General features: G+C 38.0%; 2 protein-coding genes across 2 annotated transcripts; both read left to right on the top strand.

Annotated features, from left to right (window-relative positions):
* The first annotated feature begins 1,537 nt into the window (after positions 1 to 1,537).
* LOC104416170 (putative UPF0481 protein At3g02645) lies at positions 1,538 to 14,676 on the top strand. The gene is made up of 2 exons (XM_010027601.2): positions 1,538 to 3,031; positions 14,443 to 14,676. The coding sequence occupies exons 1-2, from the start codon at positions 1,538 to 1,540 to the stop codon at positions 14,674 to 14,676; spliced, it is 1,728 nt and encodes a 575-aa protein (XP_010025903.2).
* Positions 14,677 to 16,101: 1,425 nt separating this feature from the next.
* LOC104416168 (putative UPF0481 protein At3g02645) lies at positions 16,102 to 17,703 on the top strand. The gene has a single exon (XM_010027600.2). The coding sequence runs from the start codon at positions 16,102 to 16,104 to the stop codon at positions 17,701 to 17,703; it is 1,602 nt and encodes a 533-aa protein (XP_010025902.2).
* The last annotated feature ends 2,493 nt before the right edge of the window (positions 17,704 to 20,196 follow it).

The following is a 20,196-nucleotide window of genomic DNA, read 5'->3' as shown; positions in this document are numbered from 1 at the left end:
AGGCTCCCGCTGAAGAGAAGGGATTGATCCCAACAGCGTCCTCTCTCGCCAAAGCGGGCATAAAATTCCGCAAAACGGATTACTTAGAAGAGACGTCGTTCGATGTGAAAGAGCAAACATTTCAACTTCCGGCAATCAATAAATTAGTCAAATTGTCATATTTATGATTGAATTGGTACAAGTACAATTAGTTTAAAACATTTTTGATATTTTTTTCTTGTGTAGAAGCAACAAAAGTATTTTGAAAGGAACCTTCACTCATGATATGTCGTAAGATACTTTTGACGTGTGATAAACTCTAATTGCTCTTTTCTGTCTTGCACATTATGAGTATTTTTCCAGACACGTGTGCAATGAAACCCTAGCTAGAAAAGCTCGAGAACATTGTGTAGAGAGATAAAAACAGGAGCGTGGGACATTAAGGGGCTGTTTGGTATCCATCCAAACAGTACACGATTCTAATTTTTTGTTCCCAAGAGTAGTCTTGGAACAAAATCGCGTCTGGTAAAATTTTTGTTCCCGGAAACAAATTTATATTTTTTTGTTCTCGGAAGTAGATTTGAAAAAATCAAGAATAAAAAAAAAAAATATCGATTCTTGTTCCGAGAACAAATCAAAGAATCAAAACTAACTCTTTTTATTCTTCTCTTTTCTTCTTCTTCATCGACCGCCATCGTCCGCCGCTGTCCGCCATCGTACACGTCGTCCACGCCACTACCGGTCGCTAGGACCGGTCCGATGAGCTCGCCAAAGGCTCGCCAGACCAGGCGAGGTCTGGCAAGCTCACTGAAAGCAAGCCCAGCCACCAGCGAGGCAAAGCCTCGGTGGGGCTATGCGTGAGCCTTGCCAGTGGCCGAGGCGAGCCCCGTTGGTGGCCAAGCGGGCCTCGCCCAGCCCCGATGAGGCTGGCCTGGCCACCAGTGAGGCTCGGCCTCTTTAGATCTGGCAGGCCAAGCCTCAGCGGGGCTAGGCAAGGCTCAATCGACGAGGGCCAGCGACGCTCCAGGTGGTCGCTAGCCCTCGTCTGGCCCGTCGCCGGGTTTGGCGAACGGCTAGAAGAAGAAGAATAGGAGAAAAAGGAAAAAAAAAAAAAAAAGTAAAAAAATATTTAAAAATTAAAATAAAATAATTTGGAACATAATCAATAAACACGGTACCAAATGCAATTCTATTCTAGAATAAAAATTTTGGACAATTACCAAACAGCTTAAAATGCTTAGAAATTGTTCCTGGAAACAGAATAAAAAATAATCATTTTAGATCAGAATCTGTTTCCGAGAACAAAATCGTTACCAAACGCGCCATAATACAATAATTATAATCTGGCCCACAAATTTTTTTTTGGTAAAAATCTGGCCTACAAATTTTTTACTCTTCTAATTCTTTTTCGGGGGTTTGATGGCAAGATAAGCAAAGTCCGTCTCTATATAAACAAGGTATATTGGAGCTAGGGTAATGCACGGCACCAAATCTACACACACATCCCCCCACACACACTATCATCCCACGAGAGCTGATCTAGTTTTTATCATCAACAATGTCTTCTTCATCCAGAGATATGAGAGATTGGTTCAATCATGTCCATACCAATTTCAACGAAGAGCTCGAGAAGGACATTCCTTCTAATGTGTGCATTTTCCAAGTCCCCAAATCACTCAGCTCTGCCAAGCCCGAGGCTTATACCCCCCAACTCGTCGGCTTAGGACCCTATCACCACCTTCAGCCTCAGCTCACGGAAATGGAGCGCGTCAAGCTTGACGTCGCGAAGAAGCTCCACAAGGAGTTCAATCACTTGAGCGTTGCCGAGCTCGCGAGCAAGCTTTCCGATTTGGACCTTTCTGTCCGCGCGTGCTACCACAAATTCTTGGACATGGATTCCAACATGTTGTCATGGATCATGACTGTCGACTCGCTGTTCTTGTTCTATCAGGTCTGCCAGCACGGCATCAACAAAAGTTTCCTCGAGTCGTCACCCTTTTTGGAGGACTTAGCCGACAACACGGGCAAGAAGCTTGCTGATGCCACCATCCGGAGGGATGTCATGATGTTGGAGAACCAAATCCCAATATTCTTCGTGGAGAAGATGTTGAAGCTCGGCTGTGAGCCGCTACAAGTTGCGGAGCAGAAGACTATTGTCGAAGAGATCCTCCCCCGCATGCTTGTGGGGTTTTGCAAAGCTCTGTCACCGCTCAAAGAGACGATAAATTGTCCCGCCGCCAAAGCTTTGAAGTGCGCACATTTGTTGGATCTTCTTTATAGCATGGTCGTGTCAAGAGAGGACGAGGTCAAGATTGCTATACCCGCTGACACCATAAAAATCGAAGGACATAAGATCGAGGTTCACGGATCCCTCGACCTCGTGATATCTACTGATGTTCCGGAAGTGCTTATTCCTCCTCAGAATGTTAATCATGTGGCAGACAGTATGGTCGAACTTGTAGCGAACTCCAATTTAAGAATCTTGCGGAACATTAAACCCCAGGCTCAGATGCTGAAAAGCATGATGGATCTCTATTCGAAACTACCTTCACCCACCGACTCATTGGGGGTGGACGAGGCTCCCGCAGAAGAGAAGGCATTGATTCCGACAGCATCCTCTCTTGCCAAAGCGGGCGTAAAATTCAGCAAAATAAAGTTCATAAAGGACATATCGTTCAATGAGAAAACGCACACGTTTCAACTTCCCACTATCAAATTCGTCATCAACTCGGAAGTTGTGATACGGAACTTGGTGGCGTACGAGGCGATGGCCATCTCCGGTCCCTTGGTGTTCGCACGCTTCGTGGAGCTAATGGATGGCCTAATTAACACACTGGACGACGTGAAGTTGCTCAAGAAACACGGTATCATCACTGGCCGTCTCAAGGACGGCGAAGTGGCACGTCTATTCAATGGTATGAGCCACTCTATCGATGTGCACGGCCCTTCCCAACTGGACAAGACGATCAAGAAAGTCAACGAGTTTTACAACGCCGCGCCGAACATCAAGACCCAGAAAATGATAGAGCGATACGTGTATCGCCTTGGAAGGGTGTGGTGTTGGTGGCCACCATCCTCTTCTTTCTGGTCATTGTGCTACAGACTTTCTGCTCGGCTTACTGTCCGACCCTACTCGATAGGACAAAATAAGCTCGATCCGGCTTCGGTCCCCACGTGTTGTTTGTCCTCTTGTATCTTTTATTACTATATATTATCACTGGGCTACTCTTAATATTGTCTTACTTGTGATTTTAATTTCCTAGCATGTTTTTCAGAGTGTTATCACTATGTTACATTAATTTTATCTCTTTTTGTGATCTTAATTTTCTAGCAAGTAACAATGGCGGGGATCATCATTTTTGATGAGCAACATCTGAAAATGTGTTCTCTTGTCTTGGTTCTGTGCCAATTGTGAGAACAAGCAAAAATTACACCAAACCAAATCAAAGTTAATTAATGATCCAAACGGCATTATAATATAAGTACAGTATTGTAAGTTGATGTAGAAGTGCTAATGGATCTTGCATTCAAATCACCATGAAATCAACAAAGAAATCAGCAATGAATAATAAAGAATATCAGAGATTTACATGGTTTAATCCGAGTATTGATACTTACTTCCTTTGAGAGTTAATAACAGTTAATCCACTAATAATCGGAGAATCATAGAATTACAATTACTCACACACTCGATCGCTTAAGTATTTCTCACATCTAAACTCATTTTATTTACAAATAAAACAGTTCAATTGGATGTAAAACTCATAGTATAAAATCCTTTTGAAGAAGAAAATCATAAAGCAAAACCCATGATTTTTTTTCTTCCTCTAACAACCGCCTGGCACCACGCGCAAAAATATATTTGGAATATGTGAGCCTCTTCTTTCTGTGCAGCCAAATTATGGTCAATACCAAATTATGGTCATGCTCAACACCACATGACAAGGCCTACACAAATTCTTCTTTGACATGGGTGTCAACCTACATTGGCCAGTGGCTCCAACCAAACAGGGCGTTTTGAGAACTTTTTGCATACTCAACCCTTAGGTGAGTACTAGTCATAATGACGAGCATAAATCATCAACAAGATCCTTCAACTAGTCAAACACCATTTCAATATTAATTTTATAAACCTAGTTCACAAATTACATTTATAACCTTTGGCAAATCCTGCCATCAAGAATATATATATCATTTTACAAATAATTAACTCTAAAGCAATTTCAAGTAATATCAATTAACTTGGAATAAAGGAGGAAAGTTATTCCATTGGGGCAACATTTTCCACAATTAGATGCGTTTGTTTCACAAAAAATGCATGATTTAAAAAATAGTTTATTGATAATGATTGCTTATATCACTTACACAATGAATGAACAGGAAATGTTTTCATCGTCCACTAAAATGTTTAGATATAAATCTTTTTTCTATAAAGAAAAAGTAGTGTTTAGAGTATATTTGTTGCATAAAGTTGGATTGCGCTTTCACTACCATCTGGTTATTCGAAATGACATAGTTAAAGTATTTCTTGAAATAGCTTAGGAGTTGATTATTTGTAAAATGATATATGAAATATATATTCTTCTTGATGGAAGGATTTGCAAAAGGTTATAGGGATAATTGTTAGAAAAGTTTTAAACATATTGTATGGCAATCAATTTAGTCTTAAACATTTCAATTATGCCAATTTAGTCATTAACATTTTAACGATTTGCTAATTTAGTTCTAAACCTTTCTTTGTATCAATTTAGTTCTAAATGTTTTGAATATTTGTCAATTTAGTCATAAACCTATTACTTGGATATTTTGCAAGAATGACTACATTGATAAATTATTAAGAGGCTTAGGACTAAGGGTGCGTTTGGTATAGTTTTTCAAAAAAACTAATAAAAAAATTCGGAACTTTAAAAATCATTAAAATTGCCACGTTAACGGTCTCCAAAGCCCCTTGGAGAGCTAAGGTGTTTGGTAAGTTTTCTGAAGGGGCTTTGGGCCGATTGTTGGTCTTGGGAAAGCTGAAAGCCCAATAATAGTAGAGACTAGCATTGGGTATTTAGCCAAATGCTGAAACTAGTTTTTTCTTTCCAAAGCTACCATCACCAATTCTTTAAATTTCCGATTTTGTCCTTGTTGTATATTTTTTTATTAAAAATGCTTCAAGCCCTTCATTGGTCCGACGGAGGGCTATGGTCATCAATGAGCTAGATCTAGCACCGACGGCCATCGATTAAGGTCCCCCCAAGGTTAGGCAACCTCCGACGAGGGTTGCACGGTCCGACGGAGGGCTATGGTCATCAATGAGCTAGATCTAGCGCCGACGGCCATCAATTAAGGTCTCCCCAAGGTTAAGGCAACCTCCGACAAGGGTTGCACGACCCAGGCGAGGGCCACCTAAGGTTGCATGACCTCAGGCGACCCTCAACAATAATCGCTTGACCCAGGCGACTGTCACCTGGGTCGAGTGACCTCAGGCAATGGTCACCTGAGGTCATGCGAGCCCTAGCTTGGATCTCAGATGGTCGCACGACCCTAGGGAAATGTTGCTTGAGGTCACGAGACCTCAAGCGATGGTCGTCTAAGGTTGCGCAACCCTAGTAGTGGTCACCTGGATCACACCTTGATGACCCCCGCTTGAGGTTGCGAGACCCAGGCGCCAAGGGTTATGCGACCTCAGGTGGCCCTCGTCGGGGTTGCGCAACCCTCGTCGAAGGTCGCCAAATGTTAGGCGATCTCAACCGACGGTTGTTGATGCCAAATTTGACTCACCGGTGGCTATAGCCCTTCACCAATTCGGTGAAGGGTTTGGGCCTTTTTCAATATAAAAATAAAATATATATATACCTAAAGTCTATTGCAAAAGTTTTTTTACGAAATACAACTTGAACTCCAAGTCCATTTTTAAAGAGTTTTTACGAAACACAATTTCCATTTCCCTATATAGCTTTAACTTTTAGCATTTGCATTACACTCTAAGTCTTTTTGCAAAGTTGAACCAAAGGCACTCTAAATTGGCAAATCATCAAAACGTTTAGGATTAAATTGGCACAATTAAAATGTTAGGATTGAATTGACTTTTGTACAATAAGTTTAGAATTTTTTAGACAATTTTTCCAAATATTATATATGTATTAATTTGTGAATTTGGTTTATGAAATTAACTCTGAAATGTTGTGACTAGTCGAAAGATTGTGTTGATGGTTTTATGCTCTTGTCGTTATGATCAGCACACATCTAAGGGTTGTGAGTATGCATATTGTTCTCAGAACGCTTGTCTAGTCAAAGCCACTGGCCAATATTGGTGGACACCTATGTCAAAGATATGTCTTTATAGGCCTTGTCACGGGACATTAAGTGTAGCCATAATTTGATATTGAGTACTTTGATCAATGGATGGGACTGGATCGAATGAGTATATTTAACATGTATAAAGCTTTATTGAGGTGATATAACATCTTTAATTTTATGAAATTATGTCTCAAGTTTGAGTAATGTATAAAATTCGACTTGCTTGAAGGATTTTTATTTGTTTAAATTTGATGTGCCCTTTAATTCAAATTAGATTTGGATTTCTTGGGAGGTGGAACTTACATTTTATTTTGGGTTAATATCCTAAAAGACCTTAAACTTGTATATTTATGAAAATTTACCAAAACTAATTTTTTAACTACTAAAAACCCTAAATTAGTACATTTTTGACAAATTTACCACAAACTAGTATATTTGTAAAAAAATTACCCTCTATTAGTTTTAATTAAATTTTACGATCAAATTGTTAGGTTGGATGACACATGATAATTAACTAATATATCAGTTTAGGATTTTACTCTATGTTTGTTATAATTATACTATTTTTGTGATTTTTTGTGGTATTAATCAAATTTAACAAATGGTACATTTATCACAAATATATTAATTTGGGACTTTTGGCAGTTTAACAAATTAATTTGGGATAAATTTGTTAAAAGTGAATCAATTTGGGGCTTTTTAAGGTATTAATCTTTTAAAAAAATTAATCTTTCTCTCTTTTTTTAGGATTTTGTTTTTGTGAATTTCGAGTGCATGTGATTTCTCAATAATGAGAATGGCACGTGATGGGGAGCTCAATCAACGGCAAAGTTGCAGCCTTTTCAGGAATATTGAGGTAGACGTAAAGTTGACAAGAATTAGAAAAAGGGAGATGAAGGCTTTATTTCGTTGGGACCACACTTGATTGTCTAAAGGAGAAGCAATATCCCTGGACCCAACCCCACCCCAAGATTATTTTCCACTCCTGTACATAAATTTCAGTAATTGGCAATTTCTATTTATCCAAGTTTAGGGTCTGGTAATCTGTCTTAAACCTGCTATCAATGATGCATCACATCAATTGAGCCATCATAGGTTTAGATACAGCACTAATGTGCACTAATGTTAACCACCATAGTTCTCATATGCTAATCACAATACATACAAATCATGATCTCCCTATGATGTCTCCCCTCCACAATCGATAATTGATAATTAGAATAATCAAAATAATGATTAGATAATATATTTGGAAAAATGGAAATTCTTCCATGGTCATTGTGATTATGCCAATTTATGCCATGGAAATTGCACCTCAAGGCACGGCATTAATAAAATTTTCTAAAATTGCAACACACAAAAAACTTTTTTTTCCTTCTCGCTCTGGACCCTTTTCTTTAACTAGTCAATGCCGTGTGGTGCTGTGCCTGTGGAGTCTTGAGTTGGAGGATAATGCAGAGTGGTTGGTGCCACATGAAAAATTATAGGAATCCTAAGAATAAAAAAAATTTTGTTTTATTATTTATTTGTTTTTTTTCTTTTTCTTTTTTTGGCAAAACGTTAGGAATATTGGGTCACTGAAAAGTGGGACAAAGGGATAAAAAGAGGGACTGAGAAGGTACCTAGTCATTTTCCAAAGCTTTAGATTTTGAGATATTGTGGGTCAAATTTGGAAGGCAAATATGAAAATGAAGTATGCCATACGGAAGGTGACATTAATTTTTTCATGGTCAGCACTGGACCACCGCTTTCTATTCAATCTCTTCTTCTTTTTCTAATTCTAACCTTTCTTTTTCCTTTTTTAATCAATAAAAAAAGAAAAAAAATTGGGCTGTTCTAATTCTAGAAATCTTGATATGAAAAAAGCTCCTTCTATCTTCACCTACCGCTATAACTATAGCCTCACTTTTCTTTTCCCTTTCCTTCATTCTGCAAAAGGCAGACATGTGAAGTTTCAGATCACTTTTCTTCAATTTCTTTTAATTTTTTTTTTCTGAATTTGTCTTCTTAAAAGGGGTGTTCAGAATATTTTGCAGTCATCCAAAATTACAAATTTTGACCTATTTAATAATTATTAAAAAAAAAAGACAGAACAGGAGTTGCAGAAAATTTCTGGCCAAGTAATTGGGATTTTGCACAACATTCTCTCTTACTGCAATTTTTGGAAGTGACCATGAAAATGATGGCATTATCTTTTCTTTTATGAAAGCAACTTCCCATGTTGACCCTTTCTTTTTTCTTTTCTTTTTTTCTGTGTTAATCGTGAGAACAGCTATTTTAGCTGGAAATTCCACCGAATCCCCTGCTCTTTTGATCTGCCCGAAATTAGAGAAAAACAATCTGGAAGTAATTAATTAAGGCTTAAGTCTGATTAGTAGCTTAATAAGTATATGCTTGTTTTTTACTAAATATTCCTCTCTCCTAGTGGCTCCACCTGCCGGTGCTAATAAGAAAAGTGTTGGGTACGGATTTCTTCCTCTTAAGCTTTAATGTTTGTGCAGTTTGATCTTCTGAATTTATTAAAAAATTGTGAAATCAAGCCTTCTAACTTTTGGGCTTGGCAATTCGATCCTCCAAGACTTATTTTATACAATCAAATTCCCTAAATTTCTTGATTTGTGCAATCAAGGGCTTTCATTTATCCAATGTAACTAATATCTCTAATTCGGATTTCTTTTTTCTTGTTTTTCCTGTTTGTTTTTTGTTTGTTTGAAGCCAAACCAATGGTCCGACAAGCAATGTCACATATGATCGAGTTAGAGCGATTGACTAAAAAAATTTGATTGCATAAATTGAAAAGGTTAGAGGACTTATTGCCAAAAAAAAAACAAAAACCTCAAGAGGATTCAATCGCAAAATGTTGAAACTTAATGGAGTAACTCTGTACTTACCAGTATTAACTACTATTTTCACTAGATGCAAATGTGCACCTGCCATATTACCTAGAGTACCTATAAAGAGAAATTCTACAGCTAGCTAGGTACATGAGAAGACAAACCCTGATAGGAGAATCCTAGCAGATCATGAAAGTTAGTGAAAATGTTTGCAAATAGAAGCCTAGGTATTCATCAGACAGCTACGCAGTTCACCATGTATGGCAAAGCAGTGCTAGGTTAAGAAACACTTTTTACAAGTTCTCTTAAGGATTTAATCAAGATAGTGCCACGTTTTGATGGTTTTAAATTTGAGAATTAGGTTTGATTGCATTATTGTGGTGATGTTTCCATAACTAGAACTACATTTTTTTAAAAAAGATTTTATCCATTGATGATGTAATTTTTGTATATATCATATGAAGATTATAAGGGTGATAGAAAATAAAATAAAGCAATTTTATAAGGCATGCTTTCCTTTTCGACTTTCATGGAATCCAAATCAAAGAGAAGCTGTAACACGGCTTTTGGTTCTTTGTCATGCTAATCTGATCATCATACAATGTTTTTAATTAGGTTTTGATTTAAAGAAGTACCCAAGAAAAAAATATTTACCCATTCATAGATGGGTTAAGAGTAATACTTATTGATCGACGAATTTCTTATTAAGAGGATGTCGCCCAAACGAATTATAGCGAGGGAAAAAAAAAAAGAAAATTTTTGTCAACACTTAAAATTTTATTTATAACTTTTTCTCCAACTTTTGGAGAATCTAAGGAGAATCTAACTTCTGGGATAATTTTAAAACCCTCAAATTTACAAACTAAAAGATCATTTTTATTTTGACAGAAGTTTTAAATGTGGCCTATTCGCTTGGTTAAAAGTGAAAACGAACCATCATCTTTATTGAAGGCTAGGCTCTACTCTGATCTTATTTTTTCCTTCCTCACCGTAACAAAAGAGTTAGAGATATCGTACCATCTTCTTCTTTTTTTAACTCAATTGCTTAACTTTTTGTAGGATTATCATGTTAATGTTATCAACCAAAAGGTTGAAAGATTTTATTCTGTTGAGAAAACATTCTCTAAGTGGTTTTGATAATTGACAAAATTTAGAGACTCTGTTTCTAATAGAAAGTATCTTTAGATGAAAAATCTGATGGGATATGATCGGATAATATCAATCAGAATAAGAGTTAGTGGCTTATTCTTCCTTCCTTACATATTTTGTCAAATGGCTAGGAAGGAGTCACTCATGTAATGGCTAGTAGCGATTGGTTGGATTCCTTATCATATTTATAAAAAGTTTCAAAAGGAAAATCTTCCTAATAGCTATCGGAGATTCAACTTTCCCATATCATCTTTTAGAGGCGAAACTTTCTTTCCAATATTAAATAGTCAACTTTTGGAAACCCAAACTGTTGTATGGGCGGCATAATATGTGGGAAGCTTCACCCTCGGCAATCTTGAAGCAATCAAATCTTCTCTAGGCCAACAAGCGACAATTAATATATTAATAATCTAATAATCATAGAGTTACGCTCACATGCTAAAGTATTTTTTTGTACCTATACTATATCCAAATTCACAATGTTTATAAATAAAACAACTCGGTGGGATGTTAAATTCACTACAATGTTAATTAATTATTTTGGGTTTGTCTTTTTATGAAATTTTAACTATAGGAAACGTATGAGATGCAATTATTAATGATATTTATCTATATGATATTCTTTCTATCAAAATTGTTCTAGTTACGTGATTTGTTAAATGATATGCAATATATGACATGCATATTATAAAAGGGTTAATATTAAAAAAAAACTAAATTGATAAACCTAACAAATTTAACCCAAAACTTATTTTTAGATCACCAAAAACCCCAAACTAATATTGATTTTCATGTGGATTCGTCATGTCAATTAAGATAATGCTAGATGTCATTCATCTCAACAATTTCACGGGAATATTTGACAAACCATGCAATATTTTTTAGATTTTTTTTGTGAGTTAATATAGAATTATTCTTGAATCAAAATAATGACCTAATTTAAATTAGGGAATAATTTGTATAAAATCTTAATCTTAATTGAGTAATTTCCTAATTATTATAAGATTCTAAGGTATGCAATTATAAATTAGAAACTTAGGTGAATGCAATGTATTTTTTCATAATAGGAATGTTTCCCAGATTTATGATATATATTATGTAAGCCACACATAATCAAATTTTCACCATGACCAAAATAGGAAATAACTTTTCAATTGTACTAATTTAGTCCTAAATTTTTTGACAATTTGCTAATTTAGTCATTTTGATTAATTCTAACTGAAAATTGCTAAAGTGGACAACTTTTATTAATTTTCTGAATTTTTAATTTATTTTCTTTCTTTTTTTTTTCTTTTTTTTTGTATTGTAGGGCCACCATGGAGCCACCAGCCACTGGCCAAGGCTCGATAACCCTTGACCTAAGGCTAGTGAGGGCCTATCTGACGAGGGCTAAATTCAAGCAAGGGCTCACAGGCCCAATGGCCCCATCATGGGGCCACTAGCCTTACAATATATATATAGAAGAAGAAGAACAAACACAATAAATGTTTTTGACGATTAAAAAAGTTTAAAAAATTGCAAAAAAAGCCCAAATCAATGTCGACTATGTCACATATGATGACTTGCTATAACGATAATAATCTTCTAGTCAAAATTAATCGAGGGATTAAATTAGCAAATCATAAAAAGGTTTAAGAATAAATAGGCATAATTGAAAGGTTTAGAATTGAATTGGTTGTTATACAATATGTTTAGAATTTTTTGGACAACATCTTTTATTTTGGTTGTGTACCAATTATCGGAATTCCCACAACTTCTCGATTCAATTAGGTCTTGTTATGCTTTTGAAGAATGCAAGGAATCGAATTTGATAACGGATTTAATTTTAGTTTAAGTTTTCACGGACTGAGCCAAATTAATGGAATGATAAAGTTGTTAGCCTTTGATTACTTCTCCGTGCAAAGGATCATAAAAAATTTCTCCATCATACTAACAAGACTGTTTAATTGTTTTTTTACTATTTGACAATGACTATATGAAACAATAAGCATCTAGTCACTCTTTTTCGAGTGAAGGATGAAATATTTTGCAATTGCATGAGCAACAATAATTTATTTTTGAATCAAACTTTTCAATTTGAAACCAACCGACCCAACATTCTGGTGAATCTATCTCAAATTCTCATGTCTTTCAACACTTACACTGAATTGACTCGAGAGCTTAGATGGTTAACAATGGAAAGCAATATTAATGAATATTAAGTGTATATCTTGATATTCAATCGTTTATATCAACCACTACATGCAGAGAAAACCGTAAAAATGACATTGAAAAAAATTATTATAATAAGGCAAAAAGTTGAAATTGAAGAGATGATTAAACTTGCCTAAGGTTTGGACTGTGGACCGGACCGACCTCAAAAATTGGTCTGGTCCCAGTTTTTGATCGCTTAGGTCTGGTCCCGATTCCCAGAAAGTGTTCTTTCCCTTCCTTGGTGCTGGGATTACGAGAGAGAACTTAAGACAAAATAAGCCACGTGTCTCTTCTTCAAGGGATGGCTTTGTATGGAGTGGCAGAAAAAACTGCAGATTTGCCAAGAACATCGGACCTGCAGGAAAACGAGATGTCAGACATTGCTACGTGCCTTCCTATTGGTCTTGGACCTCAAGGTCCCTGACAGGCCAGCCCGATCTTTTTGACAGACAAAGCAGCGACTGAGATGCGTAGCCTGCACTTCGAAATTGTCCTGACACAGGTAACTATCAGCTCTTTCAATTGGCCTATCTCTCTTTTGGAATTGGAACGATACCGTCCAAATTAATTGGCAGAGCCGACACCATTTGACAAGGTCTGCAAATTACTAATGCTTTTGTTTATGCACTTCGTACAGCCCTTGAACAAAGTATATTTCACAATCAATCGTGTCAAATAAATAGAGTCAATATCTACAATGGGTTTATATTAGTGATTCTAATGAGGTCTTATTTCCGTGGGAAAAAGATGGACGTGAGGGTTTTGATTGGAGCAGAGTGAACAGGTTTGTGATGTAATAGATTGGCTGTGGTTTGATGGATACTGATGTAAAAGGACGTGGTTTCACTTTGGTAAAACCACCGTGATCCTCACGATGTTGCGAGTCAAAAACTTGATGAAGTCCTTGCAACAGTAGAATGGAATGTCCCATACCCAGCAGCTGAAGCTTCGGCCCTACAATCCCTTGGATCAGATCATAGCTGCTTCTGATGGAAAGCCCAGGAACATTAAGCGGACTTAGGAGCCCACACGTCCAGCAACCTATCCAGCGAATTTGGCGCAGATCAAGTGCTTTACAGAAGTGGAGGATAAGCAAGTTCTCCAATTCTAGTAAGCAGATAGCAGTCCTTAGAGAAGGATTCACTCAGCTACTAAATCATCCTGGTTCGTTTTGGTGGAAATCAAATCTAGAATTGCTCACTTACGGCAACAGGAGGAACAATGCTGGGGAATTCGTTCGCCACCAAAATTGTTGCAATGGGGGAGATGAAAACACCTCTCTTTAGCATCGCAACCATCCAGCGACGACAGAGAAATAGAATCTCGCTGCCAAGAAGGAGAAGATGTCTAGTGGTGCAAAGAAGAGCAAGCCCCGAATAATTTGTATCCGCCGTTGTATCCGCCGAAAAGGTCAACGAATAACATTTTTAGATATAGATTAGATTTGAACCGGCAAAAGATCGCAGGGTCCTTAATTTATTGGGAAACAAAAACGATGAGAAACCTAAAGGTTCCGAGATCAGAGACAATCATTTCCAGCTATGTATAAAATGAATAGGACAATAAAATAAAAAAAGAAAGCGATAAAATCAAAAACTAATGTTCTTTTGCTTGATGGACGATCCTTTCTACAAATTACAATTCAAGCATTTATATCTACTATCAACAGTTAACAACGGTTACAAAGAAATCAATCACATTCCGTTTATTGAGGACCTGGACATTTTTCCTTATGTCAACAGAATTATTTTGAGTCACTCTATTGCACCGTAGGCCCCATACACTTGGATAAAGAAGCATGATGGAGGCTTAGGCTTTCGAGAGCTTAACAAATTCAACCCGGCATTTCTTGCAAAACAGGTTTGGAGGTTGACTGAACGTACAAACTCTGCGTTAGAGTTTTAAAAAGAGAAGACTTTGCAGACACAGAACTGGCATGCAAAACTGGGGTACAGACTTTCTTGAGGATGGATTAGCGTTATTAAAGGCTGTGACTCTGCAGAGGCTGCGGGATGGATTAGCATTGTTAAACCTGCGTTGCTTAGGCAGATCTGGAAGGAAGGAAAGCCAAACTGGAGATTTTGCTGCACCGCCCAGGAACGCTGATGGATGCTCTGGAAAGCTTCGTTGTAATTCAGCCATGGAAATGGAGACCCCCTTTGGAGTTGTTGATCAAACGAAAGGAGGAGAAGATAATTCTCCACGTGGGCAATCGAACTCTGTTCAATGCTCTTGAGGCCAAGTTAGATATCTCATCAATGACCGCCAGCCACTGACAAGTAAATTTCTAGATCTGGCCTTGTCTTGGTGTCCTCGAGATGCAAATGAAGTACCAAAGTGGACCACCAAAAGACATATTATGTTGCTGGTGAGATGACTTAATTACGTACCGACGTGAATATGCAATACATGCAAGAAAGTCATCAAAAGGTTATTAGTGATTGGTTATTTCACCTATATGAAAGTAAGCGACACCAAACCCTTGAAATACCAAAACTTAGTACGAAAAGACACTTAAGTATCAAAAGTTAGAAAATGTATACTTAAGTGCCAAAATTGGAGCAAAATGGATCGGTTAGATGTTAATGGCGAGAAAATCCAACCAAAATATGATGTAGCGATTTTCTAGCGAGACAAATGTAAAATAACATCATTTTACACACCGACGTGGTTAGAGAAGCCAAAAATGATGTCATTTTACATGCTGATGTGGCTAAATAAGCAAAAAACGACGTCATTTTGTATTTGTTTGTTTATAAATATAAATATTAATCAAACTAAATTATGTAAAGAAGAAGAAGAAGTTGCAAGCGTTGGGCTACGACTATGCAAGCCCTCGCTGCTACCTCATCCTTTTTTAAAAATATATATATTTTTTTTTAATTTAATTAATATTTATATTTTAAAAAAAAAAAAAAAAATGACGTCATTTTGGTTTCATCATATCTCCGGTGTGTCACATAAGTGGGTTATATTATTAAAAATTACCATGTAGGATTTTCGGTCACCTTTGCCGAACTTGGCATTCAAGTATCCTAATTTTTTTTTTTTTTTTAAATAGCACTTAAATATACCTATACTTAAGTGTTCCCCATGTTAAGTTTTGGCACTTGCACGCGCGTTCTTTTGCCAAAAGTAAACTATAATTAAACCGAATTAGTTGATTAAATATAATATTATATATATATGACTCCATGCATTTGTTCCCAAGATTCTTCATTAAAAATGTGACATCTCTTGATTAACTCACTAATGTATTGTCCGCTTTGGCTCATCACCCATCTCACTAGTGCTCAAGCCTAGGCTCGCTTAACTTTGGAGTTCCAAAAGAAAACTTGTCGTCACATCAAAAGGGGTTCCGTAAGATATATATATACATACACATCTTAGAATTGGTCTCCTCCTATTTGATGCACGGTTTGATTCAGTCATGCTTGCATCACCATTCTAGAAGCCTGCTAGGAGCCATTTTTTGTCCAAGCTCTCTTACCCCAGTGACCACCCCGCCCTCTTTAGATTGGGTCCTCACAAAAAGTACATAGATTCTTGGCTCTATCCTTTACCTTCATAAAAAGGTACATTATGCTCATCACCAAGTCAGTGTTTATACAAGAAAAGAGGAAAGAACGATAGAGAGCTGATCTTGTTTTGATCATCAGCCATGTCTCTATCATCCACAGAAACGAAAGAATGGCTGGATCGTGTCCAAAAATATTTCGAAGAAGAGTTTGAGAAAGACATTGCTCCCAATGTGTGCGTTTTCAAAGTCCCCAAATCACTCAGCTCTGCCAAGCCTGAGGCTTACACCCCCCAACTCATCGGCTTAGGACCCTATCACCACCTCCAGCCTCAGCTCAGGGAGATGGAGCGAGTCAAGCTCAGCGTCGTGAAGAGGCTCCACCGGAAGTCCGACCGCTGGAGCTTCTCTGAGCTCACAAGCAAGCTCTCTAAGTTGGACCTGTATGTCCGCGCGTGTTACCACAAGTTCTTGGACATCGACGCCAAAGCGCTGTCGTGGATCATGACCCTCGACGCCCTCTTCTTGTTCTATCTTCTCTGCCTGCATGCCATGGGCAAGAAGATCGAGCCATCATCACCTTTGTGGGGCCTAGCCAACAGCGTGGGCAAGAAGCTCGCCGAGGATGCCATACTGAGGGACGTCATGATGTTAGAGAACCAAATCCCGCTGTTCTTCTTGGAGAATATGGTGAAGGTCGGGTCCGCGGCGCTAGAAGATGCCGAGAGGAAGACGATCGAAGAGAACTTCCCCGGTATGCTGGTTGGGTTTTGCAAAGCTGTCTCGCCACTCGAAGAGACGATCAAGGAGCCCGACCCCAAAGGTTTGAAGCACGCGCATTTGTTGGATCTTCTTTATAGTATGGTCGTGAGGAAAGAGGATGAATTCAAGATTGATATACCTGCCGACACCATCGACGTTGAAGAAGATCTTTATCACCCCCGCGATATGGTACCGACGTCTAATGATATTGACAGTACTGCTCGGATGGAGTTCTTAACTAAAAGCGGGTTCAAACTGCCGTCTTTCAAGGACAAAATTAGACCCCATGCTTTACTGTTGCAAGACATTATGAAAATCCTTCCTCAGAAAATTGAACTCTCTACCCTCGATTCGTTCGGGCGTGGAGAAGCTCCCGCTGTAGAGAAAGGATTGATCCCAACAGCATCCTCTCTCGCCAAAGCCGGCGTAAGATTTGGCAAAACGAAGTACATAGAAGAAACATCATTCGATGAGAAAACGCGCACGTTTCGACTTCCTGTGATCAAGCTCAGCATCAACTCGGAAGTCGTGATACGGAACTTGGTGGCATACGAGGCGATGGCGATCTCCGGTCCCTTGGTGCTCGCACGCTTCATGGAGATGATGGACAGCCTGCTCGACACCCCGCAAGACGTGAAGTTGCTCAGGAAGCACGGCATCATCACGGGCCATCTCAAGGACGACGAAGTGGCCCATCTGTTCAATGGCATGAGCCGTTCTATGGAGGCGCACGGCCATTGCCAACTTAACAAGACGATCGAGAAAGTTAACCAGTTCTACAACGCTAGGCCGAGCATCAAAGCCCTAAAAATGATAGAGCAGTACGTGTATGGCGCTTGGAAGGTCCTGGTAACGGCGGCGACCCTCCTCTTCCTTCTGCTCACGGCGCTACAGACTTTCTGCTCGGCTTACAGTTACTCGAGCCTGGCCGCTATTGACAAACTTAACCCGATCTGGCCTTGGTCTCCACGGGTTTCCTCGTGATTTTAATTTCCTAGCGTGCTTTTCAGTGTGTGTTTTCACTATGTTACTTTTCTACTTTTAATCTTGTCTCTGGTTGTGCACTTGATTTTCTAGCATGTAACATTGGCAGGGATCGTCCATTTTGATGAGCCAGATCTGAAAATATGCTCGTGTATTGGTTGTTGTGTACTGACTGTGAAAGGAATTTACTCAATTTCTTGGTTCGATTTTGTTCGATCCTGCTATTCAAGAAAAAAGGTGAAAACCGGCGGCACTTGCATGGAACCAAACCGAAGTTAAATTAATGATCCGAGCCGAGTTATAATGTAAGTACAATGTTATAATTTAATGCGGAAACGCTGAACAGATCTTGTAATGAATCAGCGTGAAGTCACCGGAGATATAACAGGGGAACAATGAAGTCACTCTATAGGGAGAGCCAGCAACAATTAATAGATTAATAATCTAATAATCATAGAGTTGCGGTTGCTCACATGTTAAAGTATTTGTTGTACCTATACTATATCTAAATTCACAGTATTTATAAATAAAACAACTCGGCTGAATGTTAAATTCATTGCACAAGTTGCCAGCGCTCCTTCTGGTGTCTATCTTGGTTCCTCAGGTTGGTTACAAGGTTCCTCCCTAGATAGAGGTTATTTCCAACCAATGGGGCATCTCCCCCGATCCACCAAAGTGGTGGGCTGCAAATTCATATTTATTATTTTAATGTGTTGGTATCCACACGCCTTATCTCTCCTTATTGATATAGTATTTTTTTTTAATCTGATAACTGGCTCTACTCTCTAATTTCTTTACATCCCAGGGTTTTCAAGGTCCGAACTATCTTTTAAAGGAAGCTTTTTAATGACTTACTTAGGGTGACGGAGCATCCCTTCATACGGCTGGAAGAAAAAGTGCTTCATAGTGCGGCCGCTACCGTGCCCGACCAAAATTAAAGATTTTTTTGGGGCTTAGAAAGGAAGGAAATAAGAAAGCAAAACCCATGATGCTTTTCTTTATTCCTCTACAACCTTCTGGCCGGACATGCGAATATATATTAAGATTATATAAGCCCTTCTTTTTGTACGGCCCAAAAAAGTCCCTCTTCGTTACGCAGGATAAAGGAGGAGTCCAAGAAAAGAGTCCAAGAAATGTTGAATAATCTTCTTCAAGTCCTACAAAGTTCTTTGACATAGGTGTCAGCTGCATCGGCTAGTGGCTGTGATCAGATAGAGCATCCTCACAGCCCTTAGATGAGTACCGATCATTAACGACAAGAGCATAAAATCATCAACACCACCATTCAATCAGCCCCGACACCATTTTAGAATTAGATTCATAAGCCAAATTCACAAATCAATACATATATAACTTTTCCTGATTCCTTCCATCAAGAAGAATACATGTGTCATATACCATTGCACAACTAATCAACTCTCAAGCTATTATAAGACATACTTTACTATGTCATTTCAAATAACCAAAAGGAAGTGAAAGCCAATCCAACTTTATACAATTAATGTGCTCTAAACACCACTTTTGTCTTTTTAATAAATATCATACCGTGTGATACCTCTTTCATAACTTCTAACTCATACAATTCATATCATTGTCAAAACATCTTACAAATCATAGAATATATAAGCACTTCATACCTGAAAATGTGAAAGCAAACAATGAAAGTAGGAGTAAAAATATCGAGATGGAATGATAAATCAACAAACCCGAACCGAAAGCATATCACCACAAATGAGGTATACTACTTTTCATGGAATTTATGCGAAGGAAAGGCGTATGTATTGCAGTTTTCCCCTCATGTTTGTTTCACTCAGAAACTGGAGTTCAAAATGGACCCTAATATATTGGAACCGTATTCTCAATTTCTGGGATGGAACTTTAACCTCCGAATAGGATGCTCAGGGAAATGGCATAGCAACAAGCAAAAAAAGATCAAATGGAATGAGATTCCGTCAAGATTGTGACATGATTCCCCAAGCTTTTAAGGTGCTTGTTCGATTCGTAGGAAAGTGAAAAAGGCAATGCTCTCCACACTCCTCTTAAATTATTTCAACTAACTTGGAAAAAAGAGGAACCATTAGGGCAATGTTTTCCTCCACTGGGTGCATTGTTGTGCAAAAAATGAACGATTTGAAAAATTTTTCTAAATATAATTGCTTGTATCACTTATAAAAATGAATAAACGAAAAATATTTTCATCATCTATGAAAATATTTAAATATAAATTATTATCAATAATATATTTTTTTATTAATTGTTTTAACTAATACAAGTAATAATTTGATGAATTTTTTCAAATAATTTATTTCTTCCCAAATAAATGGTGGTAACTAATTTCCACAAAAGGACAACAACGGAAGGTTTGCATCAAGAAATAGGGTGAGCATCGGTCCAGGGTCAACCCCGACCGACCTGGACCGGCCCAACCCTGCTGGTTCTAGTTCGGTTCTCAGGAAAACCGGGTCAGTCTTTGGTTCTAGAATTCCCGGACCA

The sequence above is a fragment of the Eucalyptus grandis genome, chromosome 8, assembly GCF_016545825.1.
Source record: "Eucalyptus grandis isolate ANBG69807.140 chromosome 8, ASM1654582v1, whole genome shotgun sequence".
In the NCBI taxonomy this organism is placed as follows: Eukaryota; Viridiplantae; Streptophyta; class Magnoliopsida; order Myrtales; family Myrtaceae; genus Eucalyptus; species Eucalyptus grandis.
Note: the sequence above shows the minus strand (reverse complement) of the source record. Positions and strands in the feature narration are given on the sequence as shown.

What these genes read in the sequence shown, in the direction of transcription:
- LOC104416170 (XM_010027601.2), top strand. Translation starts at nt 1,538, where the DNA reads ATGTCTTCTTCATCCAGAGATATGAGAGATTGGTTCAATCATGTCCAT. An exon ending in ACGTGTATCGCCTTGGAAGG is followed by an intron (nt 3,032 to 14,442) that starts GTGTGGTGTTGG and finishes GTGACTCTGCAG; the next exon opens with AGGCTGCGGGATGGATTAGC.
- LOC104416168 (XM_010027600.2), top strand. Translation starts at nt 16,102, where the DNA reads ATGTCTCTATCATCCACAGAAACGAAAGAATGGCTGGATCGTGTCCAA.